The sequence below is a fragment of the Mustelus asterias genome, unplaced genomic scaffold (genome assembly GCF_964213995.1).
Source record: "Mustelus asterias unplaced genomic scaffold, sMusAst1.hap1.1 HAP1_SCAFFOLD_259, whole genome shotgun sequence".
NCBI lineage: Eukaryota > Metazoa > Chordata > Chondrichthyes > Carcharhiniformes > Triakidae > Mustelus > Mustelus asterias.
Genome location: NW_027590225.1, coordinates 409536 through 431478, shown reverse-complemented (window position 1 = coordinate 431478; position 21943 = coordinate 409536). Strand labels below are relative to the sequence as shown.

Genomic DNA, 21943 nt, shown 5'->3' with positions numbered 1-21943 from the left:
AGGGTGTGTAGATAGTTTGGGTCATGTTGAGATCAAAAAGGAGGAGGTATTGGAGTTCTTGAGAAACATGAAGGTAGACAAGTCCCCAGGACCTGATGGGATATACCCCAGAATACTGAGAGAGGCAAGAGAGGAAATTTCTGGGGCCTTGAGAGAAATCTTTGTATCCTCACTGGCTATAGGAGAGGTCCCAGAGGATTGGAGAATAGCCAATGTTGTTCCTTTGTTTAAGGGTAGCAGGGATAATCCAGGTAATTACAGTCCAGTGAGCCTTACGTCAGTGGTGGGGAAATTATTGGAAGATTCTTCAAGACAGAATCTACTCCCACTTGGAAATAAGTGGACGTATTAGCGAGAGGCAACATGGTTTTGTGAAGGGGAGGTCATGTCTCGCTAACGTGATCCAGTTTTTCGAGGAAGTGACGAAGATGATTGATGAGGGTAGGGCAGTGGATGTTGTCTACATGGACTTCAGTAAGGCCTTTGACAAGGTCCCTCATGGCAGACTGGCGCAGAAGGTGAAGTCGCATGGGATCAAAGGTGAGTTGGCAAGGTGGATACAAAACTGGCTCAGTCAAAGAAAACAGAGGGTAGCAGTGGAAGGGTGCGTTTCTGAATGGAGGGCTGTGACTCGTGGCGTTCCTCAGGGATCAGTGTTGGGACCTTTGCTGTTTGTAATATATATATATATATAAATGATTTAGAGGAAAATGTAACTGGTTTGATTAGTAAGTTTGCGGAGGACACAAAGGTTGGTGGAATTGTGGATAGCGATGAGGACCATCAGAGGATACAGCAGGATATAAATCAGTTGGAGACTTGGGCGGAGAGGTGGCAGATGGCGTTTAATCCGGACAAATGTGAGATAATGTGTTTTGGAAGGTCTAATACAGATAGGAGATATACAGTAAATGGCAGAACCGTTAAGATTGAAAGACAGATGGAACACAGGTCACTGAAAGTGGCAACGCAGGCGGAGAAGGTAGTCAAGCGGGTATATGGCATGCTTGCCTTCATCAGCCAGGGTATTGAGTTTAAAAATTGGCAAGTCACGTTGCAGCTTGAGAGAACCTCAATTGGGCCGCACTTGGAATATAGTGTTCAATTCTGGTCGCCACACTACCAGAAGGATGTAGAACATAGAACATAGAACATAGAACATAGAACATTACAGCGCAGAACAGGCCCTTCGGCCCACGATGTTGCACCGACCAGGCTTTGGAGAGGGTACAGAAAAGATTTACCAGGATGTTGCCTGATATGGAGGGCATTAGCTATGAGGAGAGGTTGGAGAAACTTGGTTTGTTCTCACTGGAGCGACGGAGAAGCCTACAAGATTATGAGGGGCATGGACAGAGTGGATAGTCGAAGATTTTTCCCAGGGTGGAAGAGTCAATTACTAGGGGGCACAGGTTTAAGATGCGAGGGCCAAGGTTTAAAGGAGGTGGACAAGGCAGATTTTTTACACAGAGGTTGGTGGGAGCCTGGAACTCGTTGCCAGGGGAGGTAGTGGAAGCAGATACGATAGTGAGTTTTAAGGGGCATTGGACAAATACATGAATAGGATGGGAATAGAGGGATACAGTCCCCGGAAGGGGAGGGGGTTTTAGTTCAGGCAGGTAGCATGGTCGGTGCAGGCTTGGAGGGCCAAAGGACCTGTTCCTGTGCTGTAATTTTCTTAGTTCTTTGTTCGTTTGTTCTTGTTTAGCATGCCCTGCAATGTGACACAGAAAGTTTCATACCCACAATGGAAACAGCACCAAGTGGTGTGACGAGCGATAATGGTGCGTAGGCGTACGAGGTGAAGATTCCCAGCTCCCCCAGTAACATCAGCAACAGTCCCAACCACCACGTTTTGGTCCGGAAGTATGATCGAGGATCTTTGCTGCCGGATAGCTTCACATGACTGTACTTCTGTAACAGGAGGTGGCAGAGTGTCACACAAACACTGCTGTGAAGGAGGATGGGGGGGGGTGGGGGGCAAGGAGGAGGATGGGGGGGGGGGCAAGGCGGAGGAGGGGGGGGCAAGGCGGAGGAGGGGGGGGGGCAAGGCGGAGGAGGGGGGGGGCAAGGCGGAGGAGGGGGGGGGCAAGGCGGAGGAGGGGGGGGCAAGGCGGAGGAGGGGGGGGCAAGGCGGAGGAGGGGGGGGCAAGGCGGAGGAGGGGGGGGCAAGGCGGAGGAGGGGGGGGCAAGGCGGAGGAGGGGGGGGCAAGGCGGAGGAGGGGGGGGCAAGGCGGAGGAGGGGGGGGCAAGGCGGAGGAGGGGGGGGCAAGGCGGAGGAGGGGGGGGCAAGGCGGAGGAGGGGGGGGCAAGACGGAGGAGGGGGGGGCAAGACGGAGGAGGGGGGGGCAAGGCGGAGGAGGGGGGGCAAGGCGGAGGAGGGGGGGGCAAGGCGGAGGAGGGGGGGGCAAGGCGGAGGAGGGGGGGGCAAGGCGGAGGAGGGGGGGGCAAGGCGGAGGAGGGGGGGGCAAGGCGGAGGAGGGGGGGGCAAGGCGGAGGAGGGGGGGGCAAGGCGGAGGAGGGGGGGGCAAGGCGGAGGGGGGGGGGGCAAGGCGGAGGAGGGGGGGGCAAGGCGGAGGAGGGGGGGGCAAGGCGGAGGAGGGGGGGGCAAGGCGGAGGAGGGGGGGGCAAGGCGGAGGAGGGGGGGCAAGGCGGAGGAGGGGGGGGCAAGGCGGAGGAGGGGGGGGCAAGGCGGAGGAGGGGGGGCAAGGCGGAGGGGGGTGGGCAAGGCGGAGGGGGGTGGGCAAGGCGGAGGGGGGTGGGCAAGGCGGAGGGGGGTGGGTCAAGGCGGAGGGGGGTGGGTCAAGGCGGAGGGGGGTGGGTCAAGGCGGAGGGGGGTGGGTCAAGGCGGAGGGGGGTGGGTCAAGGCGGAGGGGGGTGGGTCAAGGCGGAGGGGGGTGGGTCAAGGCGGAGGGGGGTGGGTCAAGGCGGAGGGGGGTGGGTCAAGGCGGAGGGGGGTGGGTCAAGGCGGAGGGGGGTGGGTCAAGGCGGAGGGGGGTGGGTCAAGGCGGAGGGGGGTGGGTCAAGGCGGAGGGGGGTGGGTCAAGGCGGAGGGGGGTGGGTCAAGGCGGAGGGGGGTGGGTCAAGGCGGAGGGGGGTGGGTCAAGGCGGAGGGGGGTGGGTCAAGGCGGAGGGGGGTGGGTCAAGGCGGAGGGGGGTGGGTCAAGGCGGAGGGGGGTGGGTCAAGGCGGAGGGGGGTGGGTCAAGGCGGAGGGGGGTGGGTCAAGGCGGAGGGGGGTGGGTCAAGGCGGAGGGGGGTGGGTCAAGGCGGAGGGGGGTGGGTCAAGGCGGAGGGGGGTGGGTCAAGGCGGAGGGGGGTGGGTCAAGGCGGAGGGGGGTGGGTCAAGGCGGAGGGGGGTGGGTCAAGGCGGAGGGGGGTGGGTCAAGGCGGAGGGGGGTGGGTCAAGGCGGAGGGGGGTGGGTCAAGGCGGAGGGGGGTGGGTCAAGGCGGAGGGGGGTGGGTCAAGGCGGAGGGGGGTGGGTCAAGGCGGAGGGGGGTGGGTCAAGGCGGAGGGGGGTGGGTCAAGGCGGAGGGGGGTGGGTCAAGGCGGAGGGGGGTGGGTCAAGGCGGAGGGGGGTGGGTCAAGGCGGAGGGGGGTGGGTCAAGGCGGAGGGGGGTGGGTCAAGGCGGAGGGGGGTGGGTCAAGGCGGAGGGGGGTGGGTCAAGGCGGAGGGGGGTGGGTCAAGGCGGAGGGGGGTGGGTCAAGGCGGAGGGGGGTGGGTCAAGGCGGAGGGGGGTGGGTCAAGGCGGAGGGGGGTGGGTCAAGGCGGAGGGGGGTGGCAAGGCGGAGGGGGGTGGCAAGGCGGAGGGGGGTGGCAAGGCGGAGGGGGGGGCAAGGCGGAGGGGGGGCAAGGCGGAGGGGGGGGCAAGGCGGAGGGGGGGGCAAGGCGGAGGGGGGGCAAGGCGGAGGGGGGGGCAAGGCGGAGGGGGGGGCAAGGCGGAGGGGGGGGCAAGGCGGAGGGGGGGGCAAGGCGGAGGGGGGGGCAAGGCGGAGGGGGGGGCAAGGCGGAGGGGGGGACAAGGCGGAGGGGGGGACAAGGCGGAGGGGGGGACAAGGCGGAGGGGGGGACAAGGCGGAGGGGGGACAAGGCGGAGGGGGGGGCAAGGCGGAGGGGGGGGCAAGGCGGAGGGGGGGGCAAGGCGGAGGGGGGGGCAAGGCGGAGGGGGGGGCAAGGCGGAGGGGGGGGCAAGGCGGAGGGGGGGGCAAGGCGGAGGGGGGGGCAAGGCGGAGAGGGGGGCAAGGCGGAGGGGGGGGCAAGGCGGAGGGGGGGGCAAGGCGGAGGGGGGGGCAAGGCGGAGGGGGGGGCAAGGCGGAGGGGGGGGCAAGGCGGAGGGGGGGGCAAGGCGGAGGGGGGGGCAAGGCGGAGGGGGGGGCAAGGCGGAGGGGGGGGCAAGGCGGAGGGGGGGGCAAGGCGGAGGGGGGGGCAAGGCGGAGGGGGGGGCAAGGCGGAGGGGGGGGCAAGGCGGAGGGGGGGGCAAGGCGGAGGGGGGGGCAAGGCGGAGGGGGGGGCAAGGCGGAGGGGGGGGCAAGGCGGAGGGGGGGGCAAGGCGGAGGGGGGGGCAAGGCGGAGGGGGGGGCAAGGCGGAGGGGGGGGCAAGGCGGAGGGGGGGGCAAGGCGGAGGGGGGGGCAAGGCGGAGGGGGGGGCAAGGCGGAGGGGGGGGCAAGGCGGAGGGGGGGGCAAGGCGGAGGGGGGGGCAAGGCGGAGGGGGGGGCAAGGCGGAGGGGGGGGCAAGGCGGAGGGGGGGGCAAGGCGGAGGGGGGGGCAAGGCGGAGGGGGGGGCAAGGCGGAGGGGGGGGCAAGGCGGAGGGGGGGGCAAGGCGGAGGGGGGGGCAAGGCGGAGGGGGGGGCAAGGCGGAGGGGGGGGCAAGGCGGAGGGGGGGGCAAGGCGGAGGGGGGGGCAAGGCGGAGGGGGGGGCAAGGCGGAGGGGGGGGCAAGGCGGAGGGGGGGGCAAGGCGGAGGGGGGGGCAAGGCGGAGGGGGTGGCAAGGCGGAGGGGGGGGCAAGGCGGAGGTGGAAGCGCTCTGAACGCTTGTGGCTTTTGCTACCAAATAAACCTGTTGGACTTTAACCTGGTGTTGTTGAACTTCTTACTGTGTTTACCCCAGTCCAACGCCAGCATCTCCACATCATGGCTTTCATTTTTTAGCCGATTGGTTGCTGGTTTAGCTATCCGCTGCAGCTGCATCAGCACTAACATTTGACATGAGCCCACTGTGCTCCGTTTTGAGGTGGGAAAATTGACGTGCAGGGCACTTGGCTACTCTTTCTGTTCCCTTTCCAAAATCAAATTAGTTGATTTTCAGAAAACATGCTGTTTATTATATTTCTTGTCTCTCGATGTGCCATTGCTTTTTTTTCAACTGTCGGGTCCAGTATCTTTCCTATCAGACACATTCAGCCGACTGGTTGTATCGTTCCCAGATTTCATTCCATTTCCCCTTTTGTATATCAGAAAATTAGCAGCCCACAAACATTGTTGTGTATAAACAAACGATCAGATTAGATTCCGGACTGTCACCGTTGTATAAATAAAGTGCTTTCAGAGATGACAGTCTGTAATGTGTTTCCTGGTGTCTGTTCTACAAGTCATACGCTATCGAGCTCTGACCTTTTTCATTTGTTTTGTACAATTAGATTGTTTTGTGGATTGTGTAGTTACACACTCAAAACTTCCTCTAACCCATCAAATGAAAGATCCTTTAACTGGTTGGGATATGTTGCTTGTTTTGTGTAAGCTGGATCACTCCCGAATTCAACACGTATTAGTATTTGTACAGCAAAAGAATACCAGCAGCCACAAGCATCGCTGCCTGCGAACTCCAGCTTCACCGAGCCAGATTCTTACTCTCCCCCAGCAACACTCCACCCTCCCTGTACTCAGAAACTCACCTGTACATTCAGAGAGATACTAATGACAAGATTTCCAAAGATGGCAAGTAAAGTTCCAATCAGATTTTCCTGTTAATGAAAACAAGAAACAGTCAGCAAATCACAGAGGCAGCTCCAACCACCAAGGTGAGTGGTCAGATTGAGGGGGCAATGCAGTGAAACCTCCTGCCTCACTCTCCCTCCCAGCTTTGGTACATTTTGATGAGATCACCGATCTTCTGAATCAGGGTGGGTTCCACACATCCTCTTTGCATCCACCCAAACCAAGCTTCTTCTCACTTCCTCGCTTTCCATATAAGGATACAGTGGCGTAGTGGTTGTGTTGCTGGACTGAGCCAGAGGCCCAGGCTAATGTACTGGTTCAAATCCAACCACAGCAGCTAGTGGAATATGAATTCAATTAATCAATAAATCTGGAACTAGTCTGTATCCCTGAGCCCTCTGTATCTATGAGTCATACAGATTTATCTAGTTCACTAATGCCTATTAAGAAAGGAAAGCTACCATCTTTCCCAGGTCTGGCCTACATGCAGCTGCTGATCAATAAAGTATTACTGACCGCTTAACTACTCAGTGATACCAAGTTACAATTGAAAAATCAAAAAGAAATGAAACCAAGGGGCCACCTGGCAACCGCTGAGACAGCAGAGAGGCACACTCAATCCTGCAAAATCCTCTGGAGGAGCTCCGAGGAGTATGTCCCAGAATTAGGAGAGCTATCCCACGATTAATCAAGCAACACCCTGACAGAGTACATCACCGGCAAGGGCAGCATTTGTTGCCCATCCCCAATATCCCAGAGTACTAAAGACATGTCCTCCAGGACGAGCCACACCCATAGCCAAGCTGCAAAATTAGGATCTACCCAACAAAGTGAAAAGTTTCCCAGTTTTGTCCTCAAAAAGCAAGGCAAATAGGACTCAGTATATCTGCCCCTCATTCTACTTTCAATCAAAAAAGGACAGAGTTCCTTGCACATTTTCTTCAACACTGCTATCAAGTGGCACTTCCTGACCAATAACCGAATCACTGACAAAGGTGAGAGTGACTGAACATTTGACCAGGTGGGGCTCAAGGATCCATAGCAAAACTGGAGCCAATAGGTACAAACAGGGTGGGGACCGGGGCAAGGGGGGGGGGGGGGGCGGGGGGAGAGAGGAGACTCTCCGCTGGTTTGGGAGTCATGCCTGGCAAAAGGAAGATGGTTGCGAGCAAGTCATCACTGTGAGATTCCTCAAGGTAGTATCCTAGTCACAATCATCTCCAGATGCTTCATCAATGAACTTCTCGATATAAATTAGGATGTTCAGTGATGGTGGAAGTGCCACACAACACAATGGAGAGTTTTCTCAATTTGTGAACAGGACTTGGTCTCCACAAGGACCAACTCTTACCGATGCAGGAAGATGGATGGGGTCAAGTGTTTTTTTTTCTCCTTGTTGTTTCTCTCACCATCTGCCCCTCGCCCAGTCTAGCAGCTATATCCCTCAGTCAGCTTGGTCAGTAGTGATATTACCAAGCCACTCTTGGTGATGGGCCTGAAGATCACCATCCAGAGTACATGCATGCCCTCGCCACCCTTAGAGCCTCTGATCTTTGGGTAAGCGTTCTCCAAGGCAGCCTTCATGACACACAACAGCGCAGAGTCGCTGAGCAGAGACTGATAGCCAAGTTCCGCTAACACGAGGACGGCCTCAACCGGGATCTTGGGTTCATGTCACACTACCTGTAACCCCCACGACTTGCCTGGGCTTGCAAAATCTCACTAACTGTCCTGGCTGGAGACAATACACATCTCTTTAACCTGTGCTTAACCCTTTCTCCACTCACATTGTCTATACCTTTAAGACTTGATTACCTGTAAAGACTCGCATTCCAACCATTATTTTGTAAATTGAGTTTGTGTCTTTATATGCCCTGTTTGTGAACACAACTCCTCACTCACCTGACGAAGGAGCAGCGCTCCGAAAGCTAGTGGCTTGTGCTACCAAATAAACCTGTTGGACTTTAACCTGGTGTTGTGAGACTTCTTACTGTGAAAGATACAATTCAGTAAATGTGACAATGTCAGCTCTCAAAAATCCCAGACATTACCAAGCACAAAGCTGGATGTGGCATTGTTTCTGGTGCCGGGCTTGATGCCAGATGGTCCATCTTGTTTCTTTGCTTTTTGACTTTTCTGGCGCAGTTTTGTTTGGCCATTTCAGAGGGCATTTATGAATCAACCACACCTAGGCCAGACCATATAAGCTTAGCAGATTTCCTTCCCTAAAGGACATTAGTAAACCAGATGAATTTCGAAACAATAATCTACAATAGTTTTGTAGTCACTAACTTTGAATTCCAGATTCTTATTAATTGGTTTTAAAAGCCCACCAGCTGCCATAGTTGCATTTGAACCCATGTTCTCATGGTCTGAGCCTGGGCCTCTGGATTACCAGCCCTGTAACATCGACACTCTGCCGCCATCTCCCTTTAATGATTGCATGGTGTTCAGTACAAATTGCAACACTCAATCTTTTAGGGAGGAGGGGGAGAAGGGGCAGAGAGGATTTTGTCACTTAGTGGTAGATGTGGTTTATATGGATTTTAGCAAGGCGTTCGATGAGGTCCCCCATGCAAGGCTTCTAGAAAAAGTGAGAGGGCATGGGATCCAAGGGGCTGCTGCCCAAAGGAGGCAGAGAGTGGGTATAGATGGGTCTTTTTCTAAATGGAGGTCGATCACCAGTGGTGTGCCCCAGGGATCTGTTCTGGGACCCTTGCTGTTTGTCATTTTCATAAATGACCTGGATGAGGAAGTGGAGGGATGGGTTGGTACGTTTGCCAACGACACGAAGGTTGGTGGGGTTGTGGATAGAATCATAGAAACCCTACAGTGCAGAAGGAGGCCATTCGGCCCATCGAGTCTACACCGACCACAATCCCACCCAGGTCAGAAGTTACAGAGGGACATAGATAGGATGCAAGACTGGGCGGAGAAGTGGCAGATGGACTTCAACCCAGATAAATGCGTAGTGGTCCATTTTGGCAGGTCAAATGGGATGAAGGAGTACAATATAAAGGGAAAGACTCTTAGTACTGTAGAGGATCAGAAGGACCTTGGGGTCCGGGTCCATAGGACTCTAAAATCGGCCCCGCAGGTGGAGGAGGTGGTTAAGAAGGCGTATGGTGTGCTGGCCTTTATCAATCGAGGGATTGAGTTTAGGAGTCCGGGGATAATGATGCAGCTATATAAGACCCTCGTCAGACCCCACTTGGAGTACTGTGCTCAGTTCTGGTCGCCTCATTACAGGAAGGATGTGGAAAAGATTGAAAGGGTGCAGAGAAGATTTACAAGGATGTTGCCTGGATTGAGTGGCATGCCTTATGAGGATAGGCTGAGGGAGCTCGGTCTTGGAGAGACATAGGATGAGAGGAGACGTAATAGAGCTATATAAGATGTTGAGAGGCATAGATCGGGTGGACTCTCAGGGGCTTTTCCCAGGGTGGAAATGGCTGCTACGAGAGGACACAGGTTTAAGGTGCTGGGGGGTAGGTACAGGGGAAATGTTAGGGGGAAGTTTTTCACAGAGGGTGGTGGGCGAGTGGAATCAGCTGCCGTCAGTGGTGGTGGAGGCAAACTCAATAGGGTCTTTTAAGAGACTCCTGGATGAGTACATGGGACTTAATAGGATGGAGGGTTATAGGTAGGCCTAAAAGGTAGGGATATGTTCGACACAACTTGTGGGGCCCAAGGGCCTGTTTTGTGCTGTAGCTTTTCTATGTTTCTGTGTTTCTAGAACATAGAACATAGAATATAGAAAAGCTACAGCACAAACAGGCCCTTCGGCCCACAAGTTGCGCCGAACATGTCCCTACCTACTAGGCTTACCTATAACCCTCTATCTCACTAACTTCCATGAACTTATCCAAAAGTCTCTTAAAAGACTCTATCCAATCCGCCTCCACCACCACTACCGGCAGCCGATTCCACGCACCCACCACCCTCTGAGTGAAAAACTTACCCCTAACATCTCCTCTGTACCTACTCCCAAGCACCCTAAACCTGTGACCTCTTGTGGAAACCATTCCAGCCCTGGGTAAATGCCTCTGAGAATCCACTCTATCAATACCTCTCAACATCGTATACACCTCTATCAGGTCACCTCTCATCCTTCGCCTCTCCAAGGAGAAAAGACCTCGCTCTCTCAACCTTTCCTCATAAGGCATGCCACCTAATCCAGGCAACATCCTTGTAAATCTCCTCTGCACCCTTTCTATGGGCTCCACATCCTTTCTGTAATGAGGCGACTAGAACTGGGCACAGTACTCCAGGGTGGGGTCTGACCACGGTCCTATACAGCTGCAGCATTATCTCCCGATTTCTAAACCCAATTCCTCTATTGATGAAGGCCAGTATTCCATACGCCCTCTTAATTACAGCCTCTACCTGCGACGCTGCTTTGAATGCCCTATGAACCCGGACCCCAAGATCCTTCTGATCTTCCACACTGCCAAGCGTCTTACCCTTATTATATTCTTTCATCCTATTCGACCTGCCAAAATGAACCACCACACACTTATCTGGGATGAACCACATCTGCCACTTCTCCACCCAGTCTTGCATCTTATCTATGTCTCGTTGCAACTTCTGACATCCCTCTACACTATCCACAACACCACCAACCTTTGTGTCATCAGCAAACTTGCCAATCCATCCTTCCACTTCCTCATCCAGGTCATTTATAAAAATCACAAAGGGCAAGGGTCCCAGAACAGATCCCTGGGACACGCCACTGGTGACCGACCTCCACTCTGAAAAAGACCCATCTACAACCACTCTTTGCCTTCTGTGGGCAAGCCAGTTCTGAATGCACAAAGCAATGCCCCATGTATCCCATGCCCTTCACTTTCTCAATAAGCCTTGCATGGGGCACCTTATCAAATGCCTTGCGTTTGCACAAAACAGGCCCTTCGGCCCCACAAGTTGTGTCGAACATATCCCTACCTTTTAGGCCTACCTATAACCCTCCATCCTATTAAGTCCCATGTACTCATCCAGGAGTTTCTTAAAAGACCCTATTGAGTTTGCCGCCACCACCACTGACGGCAGCCAATTCCACTCGCCCACCATCCTCAGTGTGAAAAACTTCCCCCTAACATTTCCCCTGTACCTACCCCCCAGCACCTTAAACCTGTGTCCTCTCGTAGCAGCCATTTCCACCCAGGGAAAAGCCTCTGAGAGTCCACCCGATCTATGCCTCTCAACATCTTATATACCTCTATTAGGTCTCCTCTCATCCTATGTATAAACTACATCTACCGCTCTTCCCTCGTCTATGTGTCTAGTTTCATCTTCAAAAAATTCAATTAGGCTCGTAAGGTAGGATCTGCCTTGGACAAAGCCATGCTGTCTATTTCTGATCATACTATTCCTCTCCAGATGTTCATAAATCCTGCCTCTCAGGATCTTCTCCATCAGCTGACCAACAACTGAGGTTAGACTCACTGGTCTATAATTTCCCGGGCTATCTCTTCTCCCTTTCATGAATAACAGAACCATATCCGCAATCCTCCGGAACCTCTCCCGTCTCCATTGATGATGCAAAGATCATCGCCAGAGGCTCAGCAATCTCTTCCCTCGCCTCCCACAGTAACCTGGGGTACATCCCATCCGGTCCCGGCGATTTATCTAACTTGATGCTTTTCAAAAGCTCCAACACATCCTCTCCCCTAATGTCCACATGCTCAATCTTCTCGGTCCACTGCGAGTCTGTACTGCAACTACCAAGATCCTTTTCCACTGTGAATACTGAAGCAAAGTATTCATTGAGTAACTCTACTATTTCTACCGGTTCTATACAGACTTTCCCACCGTCACATTTGATAGGTCCTCCTCCTTCACATCTTCTCTTCTTGCTCTTAACATACTTGTAGAATGCCTTGGGGTTCTCCTTTATCCTGTCTGCCAAGGCCTTCTCATGACCCCTTCTTGCTCTTCTAATTTCCCTCTTAAGTTCCTTCCTACTAGTCGTATACTCTTCTAGATTTCTAACATTACCTAACTCCCTGAACCTTTTGTAGGCTTTTCTTTTCTTGACTAAATTCGTTACAGCTTTCATGCACCACAGTTCCTGTAACCTACCATAACTCCTGTCTCATTGGAACGTTGCTGTGCAGAGCTCCAGACAAATTTTCCTTGGAAATTTGCCACATTTCTTCTGTACATTTCCGAGAAAACCTCCTTCCAATTTATGCCTCTAATTTCCTGCCTAATAGCCTCATAATTGCCCTTACTCCAAATAAACACTTTCCAAGCCTGACTGATCTGATCTCTCTCCAATGCTAATGTAAAGGAGATAGCGTTATGATCACTATCCCATGCTAATGTAAAGGAGATAGCGTTATGATCACTATCCCCAAAACGCTCTCCCACTGAGAGATCTGAAACCTGCCCAGGTTCATTCCCTAATACCAAATCAAGTACAGCTCTCCTCGTGTAGGCTTATCCACATACTGTGTCAGGAAGCCCTCCTGAACACACCTAACAAACTCCTCCCCATCTAAACCCCTTACCCTAGGGATATTCCAATCGATACTTGGGAAATTAAAATCTCCCATCACGACCACTCTGTTATTATCACATCTCTCCAGGATCTGCTTCCCAATCTGCTCCTCCACATTCCTGCTACTATTGGGCGGCCTATAGAAAGCACCCAATTAAGTTATTGACCCCTTCCTGTTGCGAACCTCCACCCACAGAAATTCCGTAGACAATCCCTCTGTGGCATCCATCTTTTCTACAGCCGTGACACTATCCCTGATCAACAGTGCCACTCCCCCATCCCTTTTGCCTCCTTCCCTGTCCCTCCTGAAACATCTGAAACCCGGCACTTGAAGTATCCAGTCCTGTCTCTGAGATAACCAAGTCTCTGTAACGGCCACCACATCACACTTCCAAGTAGCGATCCACGCTCTAAGCTCATCCATTTTGTTCACTACACTCCTTGCGTTAAAATACACACATCTCAACCCTTCGGTCTGAGCGCTCCCCTTCTCCGTCACCTGCCTATCCTCCCTCTCACACTGTCTACAAGCCCCTTTTATTTTTAAGCTAACCTCCTCTCTCCCAGTCACCTCATTTTGATTCCCACCCCGCAACCATTCTAGTTTAAACTCTTCCCAGTAGCCTTAGCAAACCTTCCCGCCAGGATATTGGTCCCCCTGGGATTCAAGTGCAACCCATCCTTTTTGTACAGGTCGCACCTGTCCCTAAAGAGGTCCCAATGATCCAGGAACCTGAATCCCTGACCCCTGCTCCAATCCCTCAGCCACACATTTATCCTCCACCTTATTCCGTTCCTTCTCTCACTGTCTCGTGGCACAGGCAGCAATCCCGAGATTACTACCTTTGCGTTCCTTCTTCTTAACTCCCTACCTAACTTCCTATATTCTCCTTTCATAACTTCTTCCCCTTTCCTGCCTATGTCAGTGGTACCAGTATGCACCACGACCTCTGGCTCCTCTCCCTCCCACTTCAGGATTTCTTGGATACGGTCAGAAACATCCCTGATCCCGGCACCAAGGAGGCAAACCACCATCCGCGTTTCTCGACTTCCTCCACAAAAACGTCCGTCTGACCCCCTCACTGTAGAGTCCCCTATCACCACTGCCTTCCTTCTCCTTTCCTTACCCTTCTGTGCTACAAGGGTAAAAGGATATTATTAAACTAGAAAGAGTGCAGAAAAGATTTACTAGGATGCTATTGGGACTTGATGGTTTGAGTTATAAGGAGAGGCTTGATAGACTGGGACTTTTCTCTCTGGAACGTAGAAGGCTGAGGGGTGAACTTATAGAGGTCTATAAAATAACGAGGGGCACAGATTGTTCCCAGAAGTAGAACACAAACAGCTCAAGTTGTGATTGTGGCCATGCAAGTCAAACCACACCCATATACTGAGCTCTTGCCCGAGAGTTCTACTCCTGGCAACATCACAGCCACACTGCGTCAACTGAAGTCAACTGAAGATTGTTAACCTCAATATCCCTTGCTTCCCCAGCCAAACTAATAAAAGTATCATTTGTGACTCCTCAAACATTGAAACAGTCCCTGACCATATTCAGCAAGATCTGGAGCTACGCCCTTGCATTCTGCTCTATTTGATATCAAGTTTCATAACATTTTAATGATCTGTGTATATGGACCCGTCTCTTTGGAAATTCATTGTTTCACCATTTAGAAAGGATTCTAATCCAGTCGAAAATGGATGACTTCACATTTACCTACATTGAAATCCATCCCTTATAGCTTTGTCCACTCACTGGAGTTATTCATATGTTTGGAACTTTATGTTTCCACCTTACAATGCAGCCCATCTTTGTGTCATCAGCAAATTTGGATATGTTGGATAATTATAGCTGGGGCATCGACAATGTTCTCAGCTACTTCCCTTAAGACTCAGATGGAAGCCAGTTATTTTGTTTGGTGTAGTCCTGTTGAATTCCTGATTCAATATTAGCTTTTTTAGCATAGCCAGCATGCTGACCTCGACCTCCACTATAAATACTGACACAGTCATTTTGTAACATGTTCATCATTTCCTTAGTCATAGAGGTTTACAGCATGGAAACAGGCCCTTCAACCCAACTTGTCCATGCCGCCCGTTTTTTAACCCCTAAACTAATCCTAATTGCTCGCATTTGGCCCATATCCCTCTATACCCATCTTACTCATGTAACTGCCTAAACGCTTTTTAAAAGGCAAAATTGTACCCGCCTCTACTACTCCCTCTGGCAGCTTGTTCCAGACACTCACCACCCTGTGTGTGAACAAATTGCCCCTCTGGACCCTTTTGTGTCTCTCATCTCAAACCTGTGCCCTCTAGTTTTAGACTCCCCTTCCTTTGGGAAAAGATAGTGACTATCTAGCTGATCTGTGCCCCTCGTTATTTTATAGACCTCTAAAAGATCACCCCTCAGCCTTCTACGTTCCAGAGAAAAAAGTCCCAGTCTATGCAGCCTCTCCTTATAACTCAAACCATCAAGTCCCGATAGCATCCTAGTAAATCTTTTCTGCACTCTTTCTAGTTTAATAATATCCTTTCTATAATAGGGTGACCAGAACTGTACACAGTATTCCAAGTGTGGCCTTACCGATGTCTTGTACAACTTCAACAAGCCGTCCCAACACCTGCATTCGATGTTCTGACCAATGAAACCAAGCATGCCGAATGCCTTCTTCACCGCTCTGTCCATCTGTGACTCCACTTTCAAGGAGCTATGAACCTGTACCCCTAGATCTCTTTGTTCTGTAACTCTCCCCAACACCCTACCATTAACTGAGTAAGTCCTGCCCTTATTTTAGTTCACACCATCACGAGTCTAAGGAGCTCATATAACTTCTAACCACCCTCCTTTCAAATATAATTTATTCAAACATTTTTGACTTTGATATCACTTACAAATTTATTTTCCGTAGCTGCTCTTATTGGCTTTGCCAGCCATTGCTGTTCTTTATATCTTTCCCATTCACTGGGATCTGTGACACTCAATCTTCCTGCCATTGGGGGTTTTATGATGTTTCTTATCTCTTTAGTCATCCAGGGCTGTATCCCACCACCCCACCCCACAGTACAGCTTGTGCCACTTGTATTTAATTCTTTTTGAATATTGCCCTCGGATCTTGTGTCATCTTACCCATGAATAGATTTATCCAGTTTATTGTAAATAGTATATTTCCCATCTCACTGAAGTCAGGCAAACCACGTCTCTCACATCCCTCCCTACATCCCATCTCCCAGCGTTCACACACAAATACACGGCAAGTGTAGTTTGTTAGTGTTTCCAACAGATAGTCTTTATCAGGGGCTTTAATCTTCCCAATAACAGACTGGAGGAAACTTCAGCTCAGGGAGGGCTGTGCGGGTTAGGTGCATTGGCCATGCTAAATTGCCCCTTAGTGTCCCAGAATGTGTAGGTGAGAGGGATGGGCAGGGTAAATATGTGGGGATACAGGAAAAAGGGCTGGGTGGGATTGTGGTCGGTGCAGGCTCGATGGGCTGAATGGCCTCCTGCACTGTAGGGATTCTCTGCTTCCAGGGGAGAGGTTGAAGGATGTGCTGGATTGATAGGAATGCAGATGAACAGGTCCTCTCTGCCCTGATGGAGGAGGAATTATTCCTGTCACAGGAAGAGAGAGGACAGGCTGAGAGCTTTGGGAGAAAGGTTCTCTCTGCTGTGGGGAATGAAGGTTGCAGAGTGACCCCGCGCTCGGCAGCTCTCACCGCAAACCATCAGGGAAGCAAATCCAGAGGCGGGACAGAGAAAATAGCAACATAAATACAACAGGGAGCTTCACGGTGACCGCCTGCCGGGGCTGGGGGCGCGGTCGCCCCTCTCTCTCTGCCGGGGCTGGGGGCGCGGCCCCTCTCTCTCTGCCGGGGCTGGGGGCGCGGTCCCCCCCCTGCCGGGGCTGGGGGCGCGGCCCCTCTCTCTCTGCCGGGGCTGGGGGCGCGGTCCCCCCCCTGCCGGGGCTGGGGGCGCGGCCCCTCTCTCTCTGCCGGGGCTGGGGGCGCGGTCCCCCCCCTGCCGGGGCTGGGGGCGCGGTCCCCCCCCTGCCGGGGCTGGGGGCGCGGTCCCGTCCCCCCACGCCGGGGCTGGGGGCGCGGTCCCCCCCCCCCCCCCTGCCGGGGCTGGGGGCGCGGTCCCCCCCCCCCCCTGCCGGGGCTGGGGGCGCGGTCCCCCCCCCCCCCCCCCTGCCGGGGCTGGGGGCGCGGTCCCGTCCCCCCACGCCGGGGCTGGGGGCGCGGTCCCCCCCCCCCCCCCCTGCCGGGGCTGGGGGCGCGGTCCCCCCCCCCCCCCCCCTGCCGGGGCTGGGGGCGCGGTCCCCCCCCCCCCCCCCTGCCGGGGCTGGGGGCGCGGTCCCCCCCCCCCTGCCGGGGCTGGGGGCGCGGTGCCCCCTCTCTCTGTGGCGGGAGCTTTCCTCAGTATCTATCCCGGTGTTGGGAGTGTTTTCTGGGGGAGGTGACTGGGCTCCGCTCCCCCGGGCTGGAGGCGGCGACCGGGGATGTGGACGCAGCTGCTCGGGCCTGTTGCGCTCCGAGCCCCGGGCTCACCTTGTAACTGGTGCCGGACCCGAGACCGCCGCTCTCCCGCTCCATCCGCCCGGCTCCCGACGCCTACACGCTGATTGGTGGCTCCGTACACCAATCAGGAGAGCCCAGCGCCCGGACGGACCAGTCAGGAGAGCCCAGCGCCCTGACGGACCAATCAGGAGAGCCCAGCGCCCTGAACAACCAATCAGGAGTGCCGAGCGCAACGGACAACCAATCAGGAGCGCTGCTGAACAAAGAACAATACAGCACAGGAACAGGCCCTTCGGCCCTCCAAGCCCGTGCCGCTCCCTGGTCCAAACTAGACCATTCTTTTGTATCCCTCCATTCCCACTCCGTTCATGTGGCTATCTAGGTAAGTCTTCAACGTTCCCAGTGTGTCCGCCTCCACGACCCTCTGTGTAAAATATGTCCTTCTGATATCTGTGTTAAACTTCCCCCCCTTCACCTTGAACCTATGACCCCTCGTGAACGTCACCACCGACCTGGGGAAAAGCTTCCCACCGTTCACCCTATCTCTGCCTTTCATAATTTTATACACCTCTATTAAGTCACCCCTCATCCTCCGTCTTTCCAGTGAGAACAACCCCAGTTTACCCAATCTCTCCTCATTACTAAGCCCCTCCATACCAGGCAACATCCTGGTAAACCTCCTCTGTACTCTCTCCAAAGCCTCCACGTCCTTCTGCTAGTGTGGCGACCAGAACTGGACGCAGTATTCCAGATGCGGCCGAACCAACGTTCTATACATCTGCAACATCAGATCCTGCTGCTCAGGATCCGCCCCCTAGGGGGTGCAACACCTGTACCCCAGCACCGGTACTCAACACCTGTACCCCAACACCTGTATCCAACATCGGTACCCAACACTGGTACCCAACACCTGTACCCCAGCACCGGTACTCAACACCTGTACCCCAACACCTGTATCCAGCACCGGGACCCAACACCTGTACCCCAGCACTGGTAACCAACACCTGTACCCCAGCACCGGTACTCAACACCTGTACCCCAGCACCTGTACCCAAGAACCGGTACCCAACACCTGTACCCCAGCACCTGTACTCCAGCACCTGTACCCAACACCTCTACCCCAACACTGGTACCCAACACCTGTACCCCAGCACCGGTACTCAACACCTGTACCCCAGCAGCTGTACCCAAAACCGGTACCCAACACCTGTACCCCAGCACCTGTCCGCAACACCTGTACCCCAGCACCTGTACCCCAGCACCTGTACCCAAAACCGGTACCCAACACCTGTACCAAAGCACCTGTACGCAACACCTGTACCCAGCACCGGTACCCAACACCTGTACCCCAGCACCGGTACGCAACACCTGTACCCCAGCACCTGTACCCCAGCACCGGTACCCAACAGCTCTACCCCAGCAGTGATACCCAACACCTGTATCCCAGCACCTGTGCCCCAGCACCGGTACCCAACACCTGTACCCCAGCACCGGTACCCAACACCTGTACCCCAGCACCTGTACCCAAGAACCGGTACCCAACACCTGTACCCCAGCACCGGTACCCAACACCTGTCCCCCAGCACCGGTACCCAACACCTGTGGCCCAGCACCTGTACGCAACACCTGTACCCCAGCACCGGTACCCAACACCTGTAGCCCAGCACCTGTACTCCAGCACCTGTACCCAACACCTGTACCCAAGAACCGGTACCCAACACCTGTACCCCAGCACCGGTACCCAACACCTGTACCCCAGCACCGGTACCCAACACCTGTGGCCCAGCACCGGTACCCAACACCTGTACCCCAGCACCGGTACCCAACACCTGTACCCCAGCACCGGTACCCAACACCTGTACCCCAGCACCAGTATGCCAACACCTGTACCCCAGCACGTGTACCCCCCCAGCACCAGTACCCCAGCGCCAGTATGCCATCACAGGTATCCCAGCACCGGTACCACGACACCTGTACCCCAGCACCTGTACCACAGCACCGGTACCCAACACCTGTACCCCAGCACCAGTACCCAACACCTGTAGCCCAGCAATGGTACCCAACACCTGTACCCCAGCACCGGTACCCAACACCTGTACCCCAGCACCGGTACCCAAAACCTATACCCCAGCACCTGTACCCCAGCACCGGTACCCAACACCTGTACCGCAGCACCGGTACCCAACACCTGTACCCCAGCACCGGTACGCCAACACCTGTACCCCAGCACCGGTACCCAACACCTGTACCCCAGCACCGGTAAACAACACCTGTACCCCAGCACTGGTCCCCCAACACCTGTACCCAGCACCGGTACCCAACACCTGTACCCCAGCACCGGTACCCAACACCTGTATCCCAGTACCGGTACCCAACACCTGTGCCCCAGCACCGGTACCCAACACCTGTGCCCAGCACCGGTACCCAACACCTGTGCACCGGTACCCAACACCTGTACCCCAGCACCGGTACGCCAACACCTGTACCCCCGCACACGTGCCCCCCCAGCGCCACTACCTCAGCACCGGTACCCAACACAGGTATCCCAGCACCGGTACCCCGACACCTGTACCCCAGCACCGGTATGCCAACACAGGTATCCCAACACCGGTACCCCGACACCTGTACCCCAACACCTGTACTCCAGCACCGGTACCCCAACACCTGTACCCCAGTGCCAGTACCTCAGCACCGGTACCCCAGAACTGGTATGCCAACACAGATATCCCAGCACGGGTACCCCAGCACCTGTACCCAAGCATCTGTACCCAGCTCTGCTACCCCTGCACCGGTACCCAACACCTGTATCCAGCACCGGTACCCAACAACTGTACCCCAACACTGGTACCCAACACTGGTACCCAACACCTGTACCCCAGCACCGGTACTCAACACCTGTACCCCAGCACCTGTACCCAAGAACCGGTACCCAACACCTGTACTCCAGCACCTGTACTCCAGCACCTGTACTCCAGCACCTGTACTCCAGCACCTGTACCCAACACCTCTACCCCAACACTGGTACTCAACACCTGTACCCCAGCACCGGTACTCAACACCTGTACCCCAGCACCTGTACCCAAGAACCGGTACCCAACACCTGTACCCCAGCACCTGTACTCCAGCACCTGTACCCAACACCTCTACCCGAACACTGGTACCCAACACCTGTACCCCAGCACCGGTACCCAACACCTGTACCCCAGCACCAGTATGCCAACACCTGTACCCCAGCACGTGTACCCCCCCAGCACCAGTACCCCAGCGCCAGTATGCCATCACAGGTATCCCAGCACCGGTACCCCGACACCTGTACCCCAGCACCTGTACCACAGCACCGGTACCCAACACCTGTACCCCAGCACCAGTACCCAACACCTGTAGCCCAGCAATGGTACCCAACACCTGTACCCCAGCACCGGTACCCAACACCTGTACCCCAGCACCGGTACCCAAAACCTATACCCCAGCACCTGTACCCCAGCACCGGTACCCAACACCTGTACCGCAGCACCGGTACCCAACACCTGTACCCCAGCACCGGTACGCCAACACCTGTACCCCAGCACCGGTACCCAACACCTGTACCCCAGCACCGGTAAACAACACCTGTACCCCAGCACTGGTCCCCCAACACCTGTACCCAGCACCGGTACCCAACACCTGTACCCCAGCACCGGTACCCAACACCTGTATCCCAGTACCGGTACCCAACACCTGTGCCCCAGCACCGGTACCCAACACCTGTGCCCAGCACCGGTACCCAACACCTGTGCACCGGTACCCAACACCTGTACCCCAGCACCGGTACGCCAACACCTGTACCCCCGCACACGTGCCCCCCCAGCGCCACTACCTCAGCACCGGTACCCAACACAGGTATCCCAGCACCGGTACCCCGACACCTGTACCCCAGCACCGGTATGCCAACACAGGTATCCCAGCACCGGTACCCCGACACCTGTACCCCAGCACCGGTATGCCAACACAGGTATCCCAACACCGGTACCCCGACACCTGTACCCCAACACCTGTACTCCAGCACCGGTACCCCAACACCTGTACCCCAGTGCCAGTACCTCAGCACCGGTACCCCAGAACTGGTATGCCAACACAGATATCCCAGCACGGGTACCCCAGCACCTGTACCCAAGCATCTGTACCCAGCTCTGCTACCCCTGCACCGGTACCCAACACCTGTATCCAGCACCGGTACCCAACAACTGTACCCCAACACTGGTACCCAACACTGGTACCCAACACCTGTACCCCAGCACCGGTACTCAACACCTGTACCCCAGCACCTGTACCCAAGAACCGGTACCCAACACCTGTACCCCAGCACCTGTACTCCAGCACCTGTACTCCAGCACCTGTACTCCAGCACCTGTACCCAACACCTCTACCCCAACACTGGTACTCAACACCTGTACCCCAGCACCGGTACTCAACACCTGTTCCCCAGCACCTGTACCCAAGAACCGGTACCCAACGCCTGTACCCCAGCACCTGTACTCCAGCACCTGTACCCAACACCTCTACCCGAACACTGGTACCCAACACCTGTACCCCAGCACCGGTACTCAACACCTGTACCCCAGCAGCTGTACCCAAAACCGGTACCCAACACCTGTACCCCAGCACCTGTCCGCAACACCTGTACCCCAGCACCTGTACCCAAAACCGGTACCCAACACCAGTACGCAACACCTGTACCCAGCACCGGTACCCAACACCTGTACGCAACACCTGTACCCCAGCACCTGTACCCCAGCACCTGTACCCCAGCACCTGTACCCCAGCACCGGTACCCAACACCTGTACCCCAGCACCGGTACCCAACAGCTCTACCCCAGCAGTGATACCCAACACCTGTATCCCAGCACCTGTGCCCCAGCACCGGTACCCAACACCTGTACCCCAGCACCTGTACCCAAGAACCGGTACCCAACACCTGTACCCCAGCACCGGTACTCAACACCTGTAC

At 55.1% G+C, this 21943-nt stretch overlaps 1 protein-coding gene across 4 annotated transcripts in view; it reads right to left on the bottom strand.

Moving 5' to 3' along the window:
- nipal3 (NIPA like domain containing 3) overlaps window positions 1–17078 on the bottom strand; it is a 97301-nt gene extending 80223 nt beyond the window's left edge. The window contains exons 1-3 of one of the 4 annotated variants that reach the window (XM_078204083.1): window positions 16987–17078; window positions 5894–5962; window positions 1743–1914 (exon numbers count right to left, since the gene is read on the bottom strand). In XM_078204083.1, the coding sequence (XP_078060209.1) occupies window positions 1743–1914; window positions 5894–5962; window positions 16987–17031 (286 nt within the window). In that variant the 5' untranslated portion in view covers window positions 17032–17078. Of the gene's footprint in view, window positions 1–1742; window positions 1915–5893; window positions 5963–15333; window positions 15451–16986 lie in introns of those variants that run through there. The other 3 variants (XM_078204085.1, XM_078204084.1, XM_078204082.1) reach the window with 3 other exon arrangements.
- Window positions 17079–21943: the final 4865 nt, after the last annotated feature.